Below are 20,074 nucleotides of genomic sequence, written 5' to 3'. Positions count from 1 at the left end.
AGAGTAAGGCTGGTTGGTGAATGGGGTCCAAGCAGTAGAGACAAGCATCGTTCATGCTGTGGTTTAGGTTAATGTGGGATTCAGAATAAAGAGAAAGCTCTGCTTATCTTTAGGACACACTCTTGGAAGCCCAATTTGGAAGCCATGGAGGCCCTGTATGGGAGGTGAGAGAGGGCCTAGGAATGTCCCAGGGATACAGTAATTGTGATCTGATATCCACATGGATTTTGAACTAAGGAAAACCGTGGGAACTAAGTGCCAAATCCTTCAAACTAAAAGATGCTCACGAGAGCTTATAGTTGCACAGGAAAGGTAGAGCTTTGGCTCAACTATGTGACTGTACCAGGTACCCCCACAAACACTTTAAGGTCATCTTAACTTTGTCTCTCTCCACTGAATAAATGGATCCGCACATTTATTGGACTCTATTTCACTCATGTAAACAGTCAAGAGAATGAAGATTGCTCCGTATCTCCTAGCAACTTCCCAGGAGAGAATGGCATCAATACACCTATTTTTTCAGAATCCACGTTAAGCCTAATTTGTTGCGTTGCGGATAGTCTGGACACGCTACCAAATGATAAGATTTACTTCTAGCTCTCAGATGAAGGCCCCTCTGGCTTCTGATTTTACTTACTAACAATAGAGAGAACCACGATCACACAGTCGAATAAGTTCCAGCCATTGGTGAAGTAGTATTGCCTCAAAGCAAAGATTTTGATGAGACACTCAATTGTAAAGATGACCACAAAGGCCAGGTTGAGATCCTCAAGGATGGCTTTTGTGTCTTTGGGATGGTTATTTGATTCAGCCATCATGATAACCATGTTGAGGAAAATGAGGATGATGATGATGACGTCAAAGACCTGGTTTGTGACCAGGTCGAACGCGAGACCCTGGCATTTATTCTGAGAGGGGGGAAAAAAAAAGAAATCTTAGATCATTTTGCATTGTAAGAACGAAGTCACATACATAAGGAAGACACACACGACAGAATTTGTCCTCCCTTACAATTAAAGCAGTTTGTTGAAAAATGAACACCCTTTTTAAACAAGAAATTCTTGCATATACATGTTCATTTAAATTTAATTACATGACTGCTTTTAAGCTGTAGGCTTACAGCTTTAATTCCATTTTAAAACACAAAAAATTAAAAATTCTTAGTAACAGCATAACTTTGATATGATGGATGATGTTTTGCTGAAATAGAACAGCTCATGTTGGGTTTAATGACAAAAAGATGACCTTTGGTCTCTATACTTCATCTGTTTCTTTACTTTGACTTCAATAATACCTGCTTACATAAGTATGCTGGACAAAATGGAATTCACATCCCCAAGGCTCCGTTCATTAATTCAGAATAGTCAGACCTTGTACTTAACCCAAACTCTGTATGCGAGCAGTTCTTGAATGCCAATGTTCCACATGTGGCTCACTTGAAAATAAGGCTAGGTAAATGGGATTGTGAGGCAATGATTACTAAAGACAGAAATGGAAAAATGATTTCATTTTATTACTGGTGGTGAACTTGCACAGTTGGCTGGTACACAGATGGCCATCCGATGCACAGTTGCTCTGGTACAGGTTCTATCTCAAGTTTGCACACCTAACCCACCACACGCAGTGATATGACTCAACTATTCCACTATATTTTCCGTAATCTAACGGCTGTGAAGCACTACTTTGCTCTTAGTGGAAAGCTATTCTTAAACACAAACTCATACACTAATATTGCATAGCATGCTTGACTATAAATTGATTGTTTTATAATATATGTACATGTTAAGGTATTTTGTATTATCACCCAATCAAAAATATACACACGCCAGTCTACTTGGAAAACTCCTAAACCCCTAAGAATCATCATTAGAACTCTAGCATCTGTTATGGTAATCAGGCAAAAGATGATGGTGGCTTGTGGTGGTGATAGTGGAGAGAGATATAAGCATTTAGGCCGAAGAGCTAAGAGGGAAGTAAATGCAGGAAGGGAAGTGGCTGCAGGAAAATGATAAGCTGAGGCTATCATCTCAGGCTGGTGGAACCGGTCAGCCAGCCACAGAGCAGACAGTGAGGAATTTCAGAGGGAGATGTTAAGATCTGTCCTGAGAACATTGAGTTTGAGGCACCAGTGAGGCATCCGAGGGCCCTGGGCAGGTAACAGTATGGGTACGGAGCTCAGGTGCAGAGCTGGAACGCAGATGTGGAGTTCAAGGGCACCAGTGCCGACATGACTTAAAACCATGAGAGTGAACGGTATCAGTCAGGAAGGGCGAGAGCAATGAGAAGAGGGGTTAGGGACAGCACTGGAGGGATACTACGCGTAAGTTGGTGTCTTCCAAATTTTGTCCCAGAATCATTAAAGGAGTCTGGAGGAGAAACTTGAAAGTCAATTGCATTTGCTATGTGAGAATGCATCTGGGAAGTCAGAAAGGAACTGGAGAAAAGGTACTTTTAAGGGCGCTGTCCGGGGAAGCCCAGTGAGTGGCAAGAATTAAGAGTGAGGGAGGGTAAGCCTAGGCCTAAGAGTTCAACTCTGACAAACAGAGGAGATCAAGAATACAAGGTAGCTAAGTTGGCAGAGATAAAAAAGCATTTGCATGTACAAAAAAGCGTTAGAATGTACAGTGAATCCTGCATCTCAGTACCATTTTTAAACCGGTAATGGAGCCCCCCTCCCCCCCGCCACTGTGTGGATGGTTCAGGAAGAATCAGAAATGACTCCAGATCCCTTCCTCTACTGTTAAAAAGAAAATGCATCACTGCTCAGGTAAAAACAGTTAGATTTCCCCCCCATGCAATTGTTATTCATCTGTCCCAAAGATAATATTTAGATTTTAGAGACTGAAAAAAGTCAGTAGGAGGGGCGCCTGGGTGGCTCAGTCGGTTGAGGGCCAGACTTCAGCACAGGTCATGATTTTACAGTTTGTGGGTTCGAACCCCGCGTCGGGCTCTGTGCTGACAGCTCGGAGCCTGGAGCCTGCTTCGGATTCTGTGTCTCCCTCGCTCTCTGCCCCTCCCCCACTTGCGCTCTGTCTCTCTCGCTCTCAAAAATAAATAAGCATTTAAAAAAAATTTTTTTTAATGTCAGTAGGGAGATCAAGTTGCAAGTTAAGTGCTAACAGCTGATGTAAAGTCTTAAATTCAGGGACATCGGGGAGTATGTATTTACCTCTTGCAAGACTGCTGTCTGGAACATAGAAGTTAACGTAAACCTGATGCGTTAACTGGGGAAATGATACTCGGTTGTTGGAATCGCTCGGTGTGAAGCTATGACTGGTAAGCTGCAGCTACACAGGGGATTACGGGGTGACACCTACCCGCAGACAATCCATGGGCCACAAATGCCATAAGACATGGTTCAAGCACGGAGGTGGCAGCTTCCCTGGGGTAAAGTAGCTCGTGCCCACTGGAAGCTCGGCGCTTGCAGCCTAGCATGCAAAGTGCAGCGGAAAGGCCTAGAAGCTGCATCTGTGCCCTTGCAACATCTGTCTGGCTGTGTGCTTGCTTCATACCCTTTATGAGGTCGACGGGTAAATACGTGGGAACATACTGTGTCTCTTGAGTCTTCCAGTTAATTTCAAACCTAGGACCAACCAGTCCCGAATCAGCGGTTGCACAACACCCACGGGCAAATAAAAATTCTCTCTTTTCTGTTGGCTCGAGGTCAAATGACAACCTCCTCAAATATAGTTATATCATTAACCTCCCAGTGAAAAATTCTTCCTGGTATAAATTCTAAACCCTTTGCCCGAACAGTCATAGGTATTTTTAGCGCAACGCAAATATTTAATCCTAGTGGCGTGGACTCTGTGTGGACCCTCGAACATAACCTCTCACTCAGCTAATGGTTACGGACAATACACACTATGCCACGCTCTATTCTGCGTCACGGGAATAGCAGTAAACGAAACATACCTTGGATCATTTGGGGTCTCGTGTTCGAGTGGAAGTCTCTATGTCCTCTACACGCTGCAGACATCAAGCCCCTCTTCCATATTGCCTTCCTGAACTTTTCAGCAACCTCCCTACCTTGAAACTCACTTGTCAGAGCTGCTAACTATGGTTAGCCATCCCTTTTTAATCTGGTGTGCCCCATTTCCAGAGCCTCAATTAAGCTGCAAGCCTGAGACAGCCCCAGACTACCTGAGAAAGCACGATTCACAGACAGCAGGGGTCAGATCTGGCCTGCAGTTGGTTTTTGTGTCGCCTGGGAGCTCAGCATGGGTGTCACATTTTTTTAATGTTTGGGGGAAAACTCACGAGAAAAATAAAATGTCAGCATGTGAAAATTAAAGAAATCCAAGTTTCAGTGTCTATAAATCAAGTTGCCCTAGAACACAGCCATGCTTTATGACCATTAGTTCAATACTGTCTACGGCTGCCTTTGTGCTAATGCCAGAGTGGAGACCACGCGGCCCGCAAAGCCTGAAATATTTACTATCTGACCCTTTGCGGAAAAAGGTGTGTCAACTCCCGATACAGAAACTTCGTCGTAAATGCTGGTGAGGCGGAAGCCAGTAGGCATGGCCTAGACTTCACACCAGAAAAGACCGGTCAAGGATAGTGTAAATACATTCTAAACTGGTCAAGATTTAGTCAAAACTACAGGGAGAAATCACCTCACACCTGTCACGGTGGGCGGAATTAACAACGTAAGAAACAACAGGTGTTGGTAAGGACGTGGAGAAAAAGGAACCCTCTTGCCCTGTTGGTGTGAATGCAAACCGGGGCAGCCATTGTGCAAAACAGTATGGAGTTTCCTCAAACACTTAAAAGTAGAACTACCTTAAGGTCCCACAATCGCACTCCTAGATATTTGCCCAAAGAACATAAACATACTAATTTGGGGGGATACATCCACCCCGATATTTATAACAGCCTATCTACAATAGCCAAATTATGGGAACAGTCCCAAGTGTCCATCAACTAATGAATGGGCAAAGGTGGATATACACAATGGAGTATCACTCAGCCATAAAAAGAATGAAATTTTGCTACTTGCAACAACATGGAGGGAGCTAGAGCCAAGTGAAATAAGTCAGTCAGAGAAAGACAAACACCATAGGATCACACTTGCATGGGGAATTTAAGAAACAAAACCAACGAGCAAAGAGAGGAAAAAGAAAGAGAGAGAGAGAGAGACAAACAAAGAAACAGACTCTTAACTGCAGAGAACACACTGAGGATTACCAGGGGGAGCTGTGTAGGGGGAGGGGTGAAATAAGTGATGAAGATTAAGGAGTGCACTTGTCGTGGGGTGCCTGGGTGGCTCAGTCAGTTAAGCTTCCACCTCTTGATTTCGGCTCAGGTCACGATCTCACGGTTTGTGAGTTTGAGCCCCGCGTTGGGTTCTGCAATGATAGTGTGGCGCCTGCTTGGGGTTCTCTCTCTCCCCCTCTGTCTCTCTGCCCCTCCCCCACTTGTGTTCTCTCTCTCTCTCTCTCTCTCTCAAGAAATAAACGTACAAAAAAAAAGGGGGGAGTGCACTTGTTGCAATCATCACCAAGTGATGTACGGAAGTTTTGAATCACTATACTCTACACCTGAAACTAATATAACACTGTGCGTTAACCACAACTGGAATTTAAAATTAAAAAAGAAAAAAAGATTTAAACTGTTAAGTTCACATCATTGCAATAAGCATATACTAAACACCTATTGTGCGCTTACCAAAAAGCAAATGAAAGGTTTTTTGCCCAAGTTCTTATTATTGAATTTGAATGTCTCATTTCCTTAAAGACACTAGTGTATCTGGGTTTTTATGGAGTTCTTAGATAATGTGTGTAAACTTAGAAAATAAAGGAGAATGGCACAGTAGACATCTGAGCTCAAGACTACTTAATAGATCTATGTGTTTAGAACAAATCAATTGCTCTCACCAGAGGCCTCGGAATGGGCTTTTGAGGTTTTTTGGATCCTAATTTTTTCATTGCATTATAGTATTTCTTCTGTTCTTCTGTCATAAAAATATCTTCACCACCTAAGTATATGGAGAAGATGAGAGCTAATTATCATTAACAGTATTTTTTTTTTTGGAAACAAGTTCTAAATTTTCAGAAACAGTTTCAAAATTCTGCTACATTCTATCCTAAAATTCCAGTGGGAAGCAAAAGAGGCGGGACTCTAGGGGAAGGCTGAAAGGTAACAGGGTTTAAATTAAGGAATGAGGAAATAATGTTACTTTTATCAGCTATATTTTACTTTTTAGAATGTCAACAAAGATTACTTACTCTTTGCAAACAGCCATGGAATCTTTACAAGAACTGAATATATTTCAGGTTTCATAAATCAAACCACAGTGCAACAAAAATCTAGTAACAAACATTTAAACAAAAACTCTCACGAAGTGGCAATTAAAATTCTCCCGAATAAGTGTATAAATGCACATACCACCATTAATAGGATTTCATAAGATTTGTTCCGACCAATTCTCAGAAAACAGTAACAACTAGAGAGCTTTAAATGTCACTATTGAGCAAGAAAGAATAGAAATATGAACAAGAATTTCTGTTTCTGGAAAACTTGGGAGGGAGTAAAATATCTAGAAATGCTGAGTAAATCAGAACAAATTCTTTTAAAACGTACAGCTAAACTGGCACAAAAGACAGGAAAATCTCCAGGGTCTGAAAATCAATAGTGATCAAAAAAGACAGAGAGTAGGAAACTAGCTTGAAGCCATTGTGGGCCAAGAGCATTTGCTAATCTCTGTAAAAACTAGAATCTTGGGCCTTAATAAGTATAAGGGAGTCATGACAGAAAAAGGCAGTGGGTTTATGCCAAGATGCCTCCATGAATCTGGGACTCCCCAAGTGCTACCAATGAAAGGGTGAAGAAGAAAACAGAATCTGTCTGTTGGTGGAGGAAGATAAGTAGGAAACTTAGTTTGGACTCTGGGTAAAAATCCAGTCTTCCCTGATAATTTGTGAATCCAGGCCTGCCTTGATGACAGTGTGGGATTTGAATTTTCACCCTACCAGTGTAGACCAAAAATATACTGCCTTATGGCAGTGTTTTCAACAATGGTGCTGGGGAAACTGGATATCCCCAATTTTCCCAGCACTAAGAATAAAGGTAAATCCTTACTTAACACCACACACACAAAAAAATAGCTCAAAAAAGATCAAAGACATAAAGGTAAGATCTAAAACAATAAAACTCTTAGAAGAAAACATAGGACAAAAACTTCACAACGTTAGATTTGGCAATGATTTCTTGCATGTGATGTGAAAGGCACAGAGAACAAAATTAAAAATAGACAAATTGGACTTCATGAAAATTTTTAAATTTTGTACATTAAAAGACATTATCAGTGGAGCCAAAAGGCAACTCACAGAATGGGGGGAAATATTTACATATATATACATACATATATATATATGTATATGTATTTATTTTATATATGTATATATCATATACATATTTTTCTATGATTTTATTTTTAAGTAATATTTATACCCAACATGGGGCTCAAACTCAAACCCGAGACCAAGAGTCGCACACTTCACTGACTCAGCCAGCCAGGTGCCCCTTATATATCAGAAATCATGTATCTGATAAGGGATTAATCAGAATATATGGAAAACTCCTAAAACTTAAAAACAAAAAAACCAAACAGCCAATGTCAGAGAAATGACTATGGGTGTTCTCTTCTAGAATTTTATGGTTTTAAGTCTCACATTTAGGTTTTTGATCCATTTTGAGTTTATTTTGGGGTATGGTGTTAGAAAGTGGTCCAGTTTCATTCTTTTACGCGTAGCTGTCCTGTTTTCCCAACGCCGCTTATTGAAGAGACTGTTTTTCACCCATTGTATATTCTTGCCTCCTTTGTCACAGATTAATTCACCAGATAAGCATGTATTTATTTCTGGGCTCTCTATCCTGTTCCATTGGTCTGTGTGTCTATTTGTGCCCCAGTGCCATGCTGCTTTGATTACTACAGCTTTGTAGCATATCTTAAAATCTGAAATTGCAATACTTCCAGCTTTGTTCTTCTTTCTCAAGATTGCTTTGACTCTTCAGGGTCTTTTGTGGTTCCACACAAAGTTTCGTGTTATTTGTTCTTGTTCTGTGAAAAATGCTGTTGGTATTTTGATGGGGATTGCATTGAATTCATAGATTGCTTTGGGTAGTATGGACATTTTAACAATATTAATTCTTCCAGTCCATGAGCATGGAATATCTTTCCATTTGTATCATCTTCGATTTCTTTCATCAATGTTTGTAGTTTTCAGAGTATAGGTCTTTCACCTCTGTGATTAAATTTATTCCTAGGCATTTTATTCTTTTAAGTGTAATTGTAAATGGAGTTGTTTTCTTAGTTTCTCTTTCTGCTACTTCATTATCAGTGTATTAAAATGCTACCAATTGGTGGGTATTAATTTTGTGTCCTGCACATTTACTGAACTTATCTATTACTTCTGGTAGTTTTTTGGTAGAGTCTTTAGGATTTTGTTTGTATCGTTTCATGTCATCTGCAAATAGTGGCAATTTAACTTCTTTAACAATATGGATGACTCATTCCTTTTTTCTTGTCTCCAGCCATGGCTGGAACTTCCAGTACTATGTTGAATAAAAGTGCCAAGAGTGAATATGTTTGTCTTCTTCCTGATCTTAGAGGAAAAGCTCTCAGTTTCCCCTCCACTGAGTATGATGTTAGCTGTGGGCTTTTCGTATATGGCCTTTAATACGTTGAGGTATTTCCTTCTAAATCCCCTTTGTTAAGAGTTTTTTATCATGAATGAGTGTAGTATTTTTGTCAATATTTTTCTAGATGTCTCCTGAGGCAAGGGGGAAAAAAAGCAAAGATAAATTATCAGGAGTACATCAAAATAAAAACTTTTGCACGGTGAAGAAAACCATCAACAAAACAAAAAGGCAACCTACTAAATGGGAGAAGACCTTTACAAATGATTTATCCAGTAAGGGTAAATATCTAAAATATATAAAGAACTTATACAACTCAACAGCCCAATTAAAAAATGGACAGGGGACCTGAATAGACACTTTTCCAAAGAGGACATACAAATGGCCAACAGACACATGAAAAAGGGCTCAACATCACTGTTGGGATCTTGATGCAAATCAAAATCACAGTGAGATATCACCTCACACCTGTCAGAATGACTAAAATAAAAAGGATAAGAAAGAACGAGTGTTGACAAGAATGTGGAGAAAAAGGAGCCCTCACGCACATTGGTAGGAATGCAAAATGGTGCAGCCACCGTGGAAAACAGTACGGAGGTTCCCCAAAACATTAAAAATAGAAATAGCATATGATCCAATAATTCTACTCCTGGGTATTTACCAAGAGAAAATGAAAACGCTAACTTAAAAAGATGCACACACCTCTATGTTTATTGTAGCATTATTTATAATAGCCAAGACATGGAAGAAACCTAAGCATCTATTGATAGACGAATGGAGAAGGAAGATGTACTTCAGGGCGGGTGCCTGGGTGGCTCAGTCGGTTAAGCATCTGAATCTGGCTCAGGTCATGATCTCACGGTTCATGAATCCGAGCCCCACATCGGGCTCTCTGCTGTCAGTGCGGAACCCGCTTTGGATCCTCTGTCTCCCTCTCTCCCTCTCTGCCCATGCAGGGCGCACTCTCTCTCTGTTCCTCTCTCCCTCAAAAATAAATAGACATTAAAAAAAAGGGAAGATGTGGCACACATGTGTGCAATATTATGCGACCATTAAAAAAGGAGGAGTTTGTGCCATTTGTGACCACCTGGGTGGGCCTAGAGCGTATTATGCTAAGTAAAATAAGTCAAACTGAGAAAGACAAATTCCACATGATTTCACACCGACGCGGAATCTAAAAACCAAACGGATAAATAAACAGAAAGCAGAATCAGACCTAGAATACAGAGAACAAAGTGATGATTGCCAGAGGGAAGGGGGGAGGGGGGCAAAATGGGGGAGGGGAGTGGGAGACCCAGGCTTCCAGTTATGGAGGGAATAAGTCATGGGAACAAAAGGCACGGCATATGGAATAGAGGCAGTGATACTGTAATAATGTTGAAGAGTGACAGATGGCAGCCACACCGTGGTGAACACACCGTAACGTATAACCTTGGCAAATCACTATGTGCTACACCTGAAAGTAATGTGATATCATGCGTCCACTATACTCTAAATAAATAAATAAATAAATAAATAAATAAATAAATAAAACAATCCAATTCAGAAACTGGCAAAGGACTCGACTAGCCATGTGTCTAAAGAAGACATATAAATAGGCAACAGGCCTATGAAAAACAAAAAAAAATGCTCACCACCGGGAGTCAGAGATATCTGCACACCGATGTTCACGGCAGCTCTAGTCACGAAAGCTAAAATGTGGAAGCAACCCAGGTTGCTTCACCGTCCATCAAGAGCTGAGCGGCTGGGCAAAATGCGGCATATATACGCGGTGGAATATTCTTCAGCCTTAAAAAAGGAGATTCTGACATATGCTACAGCACGGACGAACCTTGAGGACACGATGCTGAGGGAAATAAGTCCATCACAAATGGACAAATGCCATAGAATTCCACTTACACGAGGTACTCAGAGCAGCCAGATTCATAGCAAAAGAAAGTAGAATGGGAGTTGCCAAGGGCTGGGGGAGGGGGAAGGAAAATGGGGAGGCAGGGTTGAACAGGTACAGAGTTTCGGTTTTACAAGATGAAAAGAGTTGTGGGGATGGGTAGGGGTGATGATTGCACAACATTATGAATGTACTTAATACCCCTGAACTGTACATGGAAAATGGTTAAGGTGGTAAATTTTATGTTATGTATATTGTACCACCGTAAAAAAAATAAATAAATACATTTTTTTTGTAAAAAAAAAAAAAAATGCAGCCCTAGAAGTTAACCAGATTGTCTCAGGATGCCTGGCAGATATGCGTCTTCAGTAATCATATGCATCATGACAGTATGTATTAGTGCTGTTATTCTGAGACTGTCCTGTGTGTGTGTTGGGGTATAAAGCAAAAATGAGTAATCATGGAAAATGTTAATTCTATCATTTCCTGTGCCCATGAGAATCGGTTTTCTCAGCATGGGAAAGAAGAGATTCAATTCAAGTTATTATCAGAGAAGAGGTTAAGTGAAAACCTTACAGTTCTCAACTTGAATGACCAGTATTCATATTTCTACATACATTTCCTTGAAGTCCTAAATGTAAATAGCTCTGGCCACTGAAAAATCCTAGAAGCAATGGCAATGAGCGTTCCAGGTTGTGATCTTGGGATACCACCTCCCCACGCCACCCCCCGCAAAAAAAAAACAAAAAAAAAAAAAAACAGAACTCCTTAGAGAAATGGCTGATTCTTGATCTGGCACAGGAGTGATACCACTTAGCCCTGGAACATCTTGTCATTCCAGATGGCAAGGAAGCTGTCAAACGGGAGGACCTGATTTTAATCCTGATTTGAAAAGAAACAAACTTTAAGATCACTTGGTCAAAGGATGAAAGATAAATATTTTAAGAAAATGAAAGACTCAAAGAAATCTGAATGTTGACTGGGAACTTGACAAGCTTAAAGATTTCATGTTAAACTTCTTAGGTGTGATCATGGACTGTGTTTATGTTTAAAAAGAGATATGTCTTGAAATATCGGTGGATGAAATGATGTGCTGTCATTTGCTCTGTTGAAAAACCTGGTGGCAGGATTGGATAAGGGGAGAGATGCCATAAAGATGTTTTTTTTTTTTAATTTTTAAAAATGCTTTATTCACTTTTGAGTGAGAAAGAGAGACAGAGCATGAACAGGGGGAGGGGCAGAGAGAGAGAGAGAAAAATAGAATCCGAAGCAGGTTCCAGGCTCTGAGCTGTCCGCACAGAGCCCAACGCGGGGCTTGAACTCACGAACAGTGAGATCATGACCTGAGCGAAAGTCGAACGTCTAACCAAATGAGCCACCCAAGCGCCCCCATAAAGAAGCTCTTAAATCAATAAACATGTTGGGTGATGGGTAGTGTAGGTTCATTTTAGTAGACTCTTGTGCATGTTGGAAATCTTCTACAATAAAAGGTAAAGACAAAACGAAATGCCATGGCCTGATCAAAACAGTGATTTCAAATGTAAGCTGAAATCTAAAATCACAAGGCCTTGACATCCAAATTATAAGTATTGACTGAAGTCAAGCCGCATATAACAGAGGTGACGCCACACCACACACCTCCAAGTAATAGCAGCAGTAAACTTACAGAAGGACAATGAGTGACTTTCCCAGAAGTCACTAAAGGCTAATCAGGGGCACCTGGGAGGCTCAGTCAGTTAAACGTCTGACTTCGGCTCAGGTCATGATCTCACGCACGGTTTGTGGGTTCGAGCCCCGCGTCAGGCTCTGTGCCGACAGCTCGGAGCCTGGAGCCTGCTTCAGATTCTGTGTCTCCCTCTCTCTCTGCCCCTCCCTTGCTCTCTCTCTCTCTCTCTCTCTCTCACTCTCTCTCAAAAATAAACATTAAAAAAATATTTTTAATAAGTAACAAAGCTAATCAGTATCGGTCTACATTTTGGATAGATTACAAGAGTTCAAGAAAAATTGAAAAGAGCCATAAAAAAGTTAGAAAACCAAAGGTGAATATTTAGTTACCTGATTTTAGGATTTGGGGATTCAGTTCCTACATGTAAGAGAAGAAGCCAAAAAAGGACAAGATTGGGAGTTCGGCCCCATAAAAATACTAAATGCCTACAAATCAAAAATGTCATTACAGAAATATAAGAAGCAAGTCACAAATTGGACTTAATATATAAAAACATAAGAAAAAATGACAATTTCCATTTGGAAAAGAGACAAAGGGAGAAATATAGCCATCAATCTGAAAAATATATAAGCTCACAAATGATTAAATAAATGAATATAAAACAATGAGATAACACCTTTACCCATCAAGCTGGAAACGAAAAATTATAAAAATACGAATGATGAGAACAGAGCAAACAGGCATTTTTATATCTTGCAATCCTGTTGCAAGGAGCGCCGAGCACAGCATTTCTGAAAGGTTATTTGACAATATATGTTTAATGCCTTAAATTCTAGAAACTTATCCTGAGAAAATAATCACAGATACAGAGAGAATTTCAAGAATGTTCACGATTGTTTTAGAAGAGCAAGAAATTTAGAAATGACCTAAATGTCCAAAAAAGAAGGGAATGATTAAGATAAATTACTATCTATCTATAATATGAGATGCAATTCAGCCCTGAAAATTCTCACAATAGAGATGATTTCATCACATGGGCTCAGTACTAATGGGGAAGGGGGGTGCTACAAAATTAAAAATATTCTGTCATCTCAACCATGTACAAGGAATACATATTTAGTGAGAAAGTAACTGATGAGGCTTACTCTAAACCTGTTATCATCTAGTGACCACCTTAGTGGCAATTAAATTTTTTTAGTCTTCTTTTATTTTCCACATTCACTAAACATCCCCTTATAGACTACAGAATCAGAAAAAAAATACACATCTGTTTATTACAATGCATGACGAAAAAAATCTCCCTAAAAAAACCCTGCCTCTTCCCCAACCAACTTGTTTCCAAGTAAGTTCACAAAATCTGCCGAGACTCGCGTGCTGGGAGCCAGGACACAAGTTTGCTGGGAAAGGAGAGTTCTTCTTTTTGTCTTGGGTTACAAGGTACACTTGAAAGGTTACTTAAATATGACTGTAGAGTCATAAATACTAATCCTAGTACGTGTTTTTCTGTTGGGGTTCAACAATGTCCTCTGTGTAAGGGGGTAGAATGGAGAATAAAAAGCAGCGATTTAATAGAAACCAGCTATCCTCAATCTCTTTTCAGCCATATCTCCAAGAATCTTCTCCAGGTGGCTTTGTTCCCATGCAGATGATGCTTTGCACCACAATCTAGATCAGCACTGTGTTCCTTCCAAGCCCTTTGGGGAAGACGTAAAACCACCAAATCAGAACAACCCCCATACTTATCTTTTTCTGCTGTTGGTTGAAGTTGTCAATAATAACACCGATGAAGAGATTCAGAGTAAAGAATGAGCCAAAGATGATAAAAGCCACGAAGAAAAGGTAGTTTTGTGGGTTCTCCTCAAACCCTGGCTGTAGTTCTTTCTGTTAGGGAGTTTTTTAAACAAGAAAAGAAAACAATTACTGGAGAAAATTAGAAGCCATCTTAACTACCTTATCTAAAAGACCACAGTGTCTCTCGGCAGGAGCTTTAGCTCCCCAGCCTCCTCCAACCAGCCATGGCTCGTGCAGGGAGACCCTCTTTAAGCTTCCCCTTGAGGGGCTTAAGTTGTACCATGCAATGGGGAGGGCATGTGAAAAGAGGCGTAGGCTTTTTCTCCTAAGCAATAGAGAATCATGAAAGGGTTGTAAGATTGGGGAATGGCATGACCCCATGTGTCCTTTGAGAAGGTCTCTAGAATGTCTATATGGACACATAACTGGAAGGAGCCAGACTGGAGATGAGGCCACTGGAGAAGGGGCACAGTCCCTTCAGGCAGAGGTGACTACCAACTCTTGATGAACAGCTACATCCTTCAGATAGAGCCCACTGTTGTATCTAGTCTGTGCTTGTGCCCGGTCACTCTTGAATTCCCAGTACCTGGCATACTTTGTGACATGTAGATTCTCAATACACCTTGGATGGATGGATGGATGGATGAGTGAATTAGTAATCAAGCGCTAGAGCAGACGCAAAAATGGACCACAACTAACTTCCCCCAACTCAAGGTGTGACCAAAAGCATCCAAAATCCCCTTTGTCCAAGTTCTTCACATTGTCATTGGCTTTATGCAGTTTGGGAACAGGTGACAGGAAGATTTCTCTATTCTTTCTCCAGATGACATGCGAAGATATATCTATGAGTGTTAATAGCTCTGTCACTTGTTGAATGTTTTTATGATGTTTGCTATTTAATACCCACCACACAGACTAATGTAATGAAGGTAATATTTGAAAATATTTTTGTCTTTTGCCTTGAAGTGTACCTGGCCTTGGTCCCAATTGGCTTGAGATGTCCATTTGTTTGAACTAAGGGTAGCCATTAGTACCAAAACTATATAATGGAAAGAATCACCACTCAGCATCTGACATTTAAAATAAGGTTATAATGCAGGCTAACCATCCTGCAAAGGGAGGTTCAACTAGGGTAAGTAAATGATAAAAGCTCACCTCTCTTGTACCCAGAAAAAGCAGTAGAGAGACAGAGAATATCAGAGTCATGAGATGTGTATCCTGATTCTCCCTCCATGGGTTTGGAGAGGGGACTTGGGATTCAGTAAATTGAAAGGAACATGAAGCGGGGAAAGAGGATAGTTTTGCTCAACTTCTGTATTTTTCTAAAAGGAAGCTGCTGCCGGGAAGGCCTGGGATACATTGTGCAGGCAGGATGACTTAAGAGGTTAGAGTAGCATACTTGGACAGAAAGAGTCTCTCAAACTTTTCAGTTTTCATGAGGCTGGGAAATGGAGTTGATAGCCATGGGCCCGCCCTGATGGGCTTTTGGTAAGTGATGGGAGTAGCCTGCTGGGCCAGGGAGCCAAGTAGAGGACATGACAGAGAGTCAGTGTTTAAGGCCAGGAAGAGTTAAGGGGGGAGAAAGGCCCATGTTTTCAACAATATTTGAGACCCGCAAGATTCTCTGTGACTACACAGACAAGGATATCATCATGCTAGGTGCCAGCACATACCAGCTATAATGTCCCAGGACCAGCATCAGGATGGGCATCCCTCCACCACCGCCACCCACCTATCATTCGCTCAGGGAACATACGTAAGCCACACTTCCTGCAGACTTCTGCATAAGATTCCCTCCCCATCCCCCATCTCCACCTCAAGGCAAATGGATGCCTAAGGTAAACTAGGGTGAAGGTCATATACTCAAAAGACAAAAATTAAGCACATTAATACTTTAAAATACTGCATTTGTTATAATTTACTACTGTACCACTTCTCATACCCCCAGTGCTGCCTCTACCAGCTCACATGTATTGAACATCCACTATGTGCCAGGCATCAATTCTGCAGACTCTCAAACAGAACAACATGTGTGTGACGACAAGGAAAAAATAATGCTGGCTCCATTCTTGATTCAACCTTTTGCTTACTCCATGGCTTTGGGCAGCATTCTTCCCTTCTACTCCTCAGTTCTCCCTACTGGGAAATAGAAATGGCCTAGATGGCTGAGTACCCTTCCAACTTTGGGAATCCATGATTTTACTTCTTACTTAACTAGAATTTAACAGGTGGCAATCGCCAGAAGCCCGTTTAGTCTCTGGAGAGACTGTAGCCATGGGAAGCCTCTCTTATCGGACGCACTCCATCTGTAAGGTCTTCCCACAGCCCTTGGCTGGCACCCTTTGAAATCTGGCTTCTGCCTGTATACCCATTTGGAAAAGAAGTGAGAGAGGAAAATGAAGGCATTCTGTGATTCTGTTGCTTCTGGCTTCAAAGCATCCCAAATCCCTTTTGTCCAAGTTCTCCTCCGTGAGAGGTTGTTCCTTGGTCACTATGGAGAAACAGGACTGGGCTTTGGAGCAGAATGGAATGGAACACTCATCAGAAGATGAATGGAAACTTTTTTTTTTTTTTTGATCCCTATTTCATAGTGTTTGTCCCAAGGAAAACAGGGCAAGAACGCTAGCCAGTGGAACTACGACGTGGGAAGTTCTAGACCGTGTAGTGATGACATCCCTGATGTGACCCTGGCACTCTCTGTAACATGGCAGAACACAAGCTCACCCCTCTGGAGTCGACAGCTGCATACATGATATCCATCCAGCCCTTGAATGTTGCCTGCAACAAAAGCAGAGAAACATGAACACAGAGACTTGCTATCTACAGATGAGTGCCGTAAAACAGCCAGCGAGGCCCAGTGGGCAGATGCGTCCAAGACGATGCCCCACCCTTCCAGGACGGAATGGCCAGGTGAAAGAGAATTCCTTTCCTTTACAAAGGAATTCAGACTATGGGTGTCTTGTGGGTTGTTTTTTTTTTTCTTCTTCTTCATTTATACAAAATAAAGAGTTGTTTTTTTTTTTTTTTTAAAGAAATTCCTGCCTTAAAAATTTCTGGAGAAGCTGTGTTAAAGCTGCCGGAAAGAGCCTGGCTGAGGCTTCCCTCGTGCCTCATGTTTGTGCTGTTCAAGCCCTGGCAACCGTGGTTTGACCAGAGGACTGACTTCCCACAAAGAAATGCTGCTTAGCAACTGAGTCTCCGCTCCTGTTTGGCTCTGGAGAGTAAGGCGCCATACGGGACAGGGTGAGAGACGTACAGGGCCTTGCGTGGAGGTTGAGGCTCAGTAAACAAGAAAGTTGGAGACACTCAGTGGGGGGCAGTTCCAGAGGGCACTGGCTTCCACATGAGGAACCGGGATTCGATTCTACCAGCTCAATGCAGTCACTGTGTTTTTCATTAACCTGAGCAACAGTTTATGCTTCTTTTAAGGTTTCTCTCCTCAGAGTGAAAAATATACCAACGGCACTTACCACTTGCAAGAGGGCAAGGTAAGCCATTCCCACATTGTCAAAGTTGACCGGCGGGGTGACCCAAGAGAAATTTCCACTTTCGCATTGACTTTGGTTTGCAACAACGCTGTAATTTATAACTGAGTTTGTATCTGATACATTAATGCATCTTCCAAATTTTCCAGAGAAGAAGTTTACTCCCAGGATACAAAATATGAGCCAGAAAATGAGGCAGACAAGCAAAACATTCAGAATGGCAGGTATGGCACCTATGAGAGCATTGACGACCACCTTAAAAAAGAAAACGGAAGAAAAAGTAGGATTCACCAAGCTCCGGATCTCAGGATGGGCCTGATGTGCAGGACTGGACCTCTTAGGGTCTGTCTTTACTTTCTACCCTCAAACTCCCAACCCCGCATCCTAGGACAAGCCCTGCTCTCGGCTCCATATGGACCCGTTTCTCTTGTCACTGAGGATCACTTGAGAAGTGTCCTCTGATGACAGTGTCACAGACCTATGGGACACCTGCCCTAGGATTGAAGGAAAGCCGGAACCCATCTTGCCTACCACAGAATGCACGCTACGTCCTGAGTTTTTCATCTCTCAAATTCTAAACAGCGCGTTAGGTAGGAAGGAGTCCAGAAACAGCTTGACGATTTAAGGGAAGCCCAGCCCAAGAAGAACGATTGGTGTTTCCACCTCTCCCTGACAGCTGACCTTCCTCCCCTTTGCTGAAGAACGTACCTTCATTCCTTCAAACTGGGACAGTGCACGCAGGGGCCTCAGTGCTCGTAGAGTCCTGAAGGACTTCAAGCTCTTTAGGTCGATGAGACTGGTCACAGAGACCTGGTGAGAAGAGAAGCGATAGGTAGTGTACCTGACTTGGCTCCCAGCGAAGCCAGTGGGGGGCTGGTAGCCCTCATTCCGAGAGGCAGACACAGGGTGTCCTCGGTGGATTATCCAGAAACAGAAGCCAGCCAGCCTTCTAGAAGTCAGAAGGCAAGTGAAGAGGCTATTTTTGCTCCAGTCTGACAAAGCTACAACCCATGCAGGTGAGGGCAATGCACTTACATGATTTGTTTAATGAAAGACAAAGAAAAGTGAGAAATTGTTAAAGGAAACCAAAGGACATGACAATGATGTGTCACTTAGGGTCCTGAATTGGATCCTGGACTAGGGGGAGGTGAGGGAAGGTGACACAGGTGGATAGAAAGAATTAACCATAAAGGACCTTATTGAAACGATTGACAAAATTAGAAAATGTGTATGGATCTTACTATTGAGTCACGTTAAATTTCCTAACTTTGATAATGGTGCTGTGACCGTGTGAGACAATGTCATTGTTCTCAGGAAATATACACTGGAATGTTTAGGGGTAAAGAGGTGTGGTGCCTGCAACCTAATCTCAAGCAGTTTAGCAAGAAAAATGAAGAGAAAAGGACAAAGCAGATGGGGTGAAATGTTAACAACTGGTGAATCTGGGGAAAGAGTATAAGGGGTTCTTTAGGCTGTTTCTTGCAACTTTTCTGTAACATCCTCAACTATCCGTTTCAATATCAAAATTAAAAGTTACAATGAAATAATAAATTGTTTGCTAGTATTTCCCCTCACTCAGTTAAATTTGGGGGGGAATTAAATCCAATTTTCTCTCCCAACATACTTCTTCCCAATGAGTCAGGACTAAGGATTGGAAAGCTCTATAACCACACTAAATTGAAACTTAAATATAATGAGCTTAAGTTGCACACCACCATCTGCGGATTCCAGTCACTATCATCGATTATGCAGAGGCTCAGCTTGCAAGACGGGTTGCTCAGCGGGACAGGAAGTGAGTTATCCTACAACTGACTATGCTGATATTAGAGTTCGCTATTATCTAAAACCATTCCTCACTAATCCTGCCAATCTCATCGTAGTAGTAAAATACTGGCAAATTCAGAGAAATTAAGTGAGTTGGTATGGCAGAATGACAAAATTTTTAAATGGGTAATTCAGCTTTTAAAAAATTATCGATTCAAAATGCTCTTATTTTTAAAGGTTTCCTAAAATAGGCTGTTTGTTTGTAATGGCACTGCCTGTCGGGAGAGTTATTTCAGCAGCTTTTCCACAAATACTCCTTCTACCTGGTTCCTGGCAAGAGGGAAAAGAAAGGCACAGCTTAACGGTTCTTCTGGCTTTACCCAGTAGCTGTTATGGGTGGGGAAGAAGGGTCCCTAGAGGGACATTGTACACCTCTTCACCTGGAATCCGATCCCCAGTCTCCGTTCCACTAGATTCAGAAGCACTGATGAGACACGCAGACATAAAAACACCCGCATTCTTTCCCACTCTACAGTCTTCTGCTGCTTTTTATCTTATCTTTTTTTCCTATCTAACTTGCATTTATCAGTCCGCACCGTGTGAACGGTCACCATTTTGATACATATCTTTTTTTCCTTGTGGTTTATTCCTTTTAACTGTTGTAAAATATTACAGTACATAAATATTCATATTTTATGGATCCATTCCCCCTTGGTGAGTATCTAGGTTATTTCAATTTCTTTGCTGCTATGAACAACAAACTGGACAGCTGTATGCATTTCTTCTGCCTACGTACTCAAGAATTTTCCTTACATGTCTAACTAGAAGTGGTATTTC

At 41.4% G+C, this 20,074-nt stretch overlaps 1 protein-coding gene across 1 annotated transcript in view; it reads right to left on the bottom strand.

The window, feature by feature from the left end:
* The window catches only part of SCN11A (sodium voltage-gated channel alpha subunit 11), a 94,372-nt gene that overhangs the window by 3,956 nt on the left and 70,342 nt on the right, over positions 1-20,074 (bottom strand). The window contains exons 21-26 of the mRNA XM_053221653.1: positions 18,182-18,283; positions 17,459-17,728; positions 16,713-16,766; positions 13,937-14,078; positions 5,880-5,980; positions 638-908 (exon numbers count right to left, since the gene is read on the bottom strand). Of these exons, the coding sequence (XP_053077628.1) occupies positions 638-908; positions 5,880-5,980; positions 13,937-14,078; positions 16,713-16,766; positions 17,459-17,728; positions 18,182-18,283 (940 nt within the window). The remainder of the gene's footprint in view (positions 1-637; positions 909-5,879; positions 5,981-13,936; positions 14,079-16,712; positions 16,767-17,458; positions 17,729-18,181; positions 18,284-20,074) is intronic.

Source organism: Acinonyx jubatus, chromosome C2 (genome assembly GCF_027475565.1).
Source record: "Acinonyx jubatus isolate Ajub_Pintada_27869175 chromosome C2, VMU_Ajub_asm_v1.0, whole genome shotgun sequence".
Lineage (NCBI taxonomy): Eukaryota > Metazoa > Chordata > Mammalia > Carnivora > Felidae > Acinonyx > Acinonyx jubatus.
Note: the sequence above shows the minus strand (reverse complement) of the source record. Positions and strands in the feature narration are given on the sequence as shown.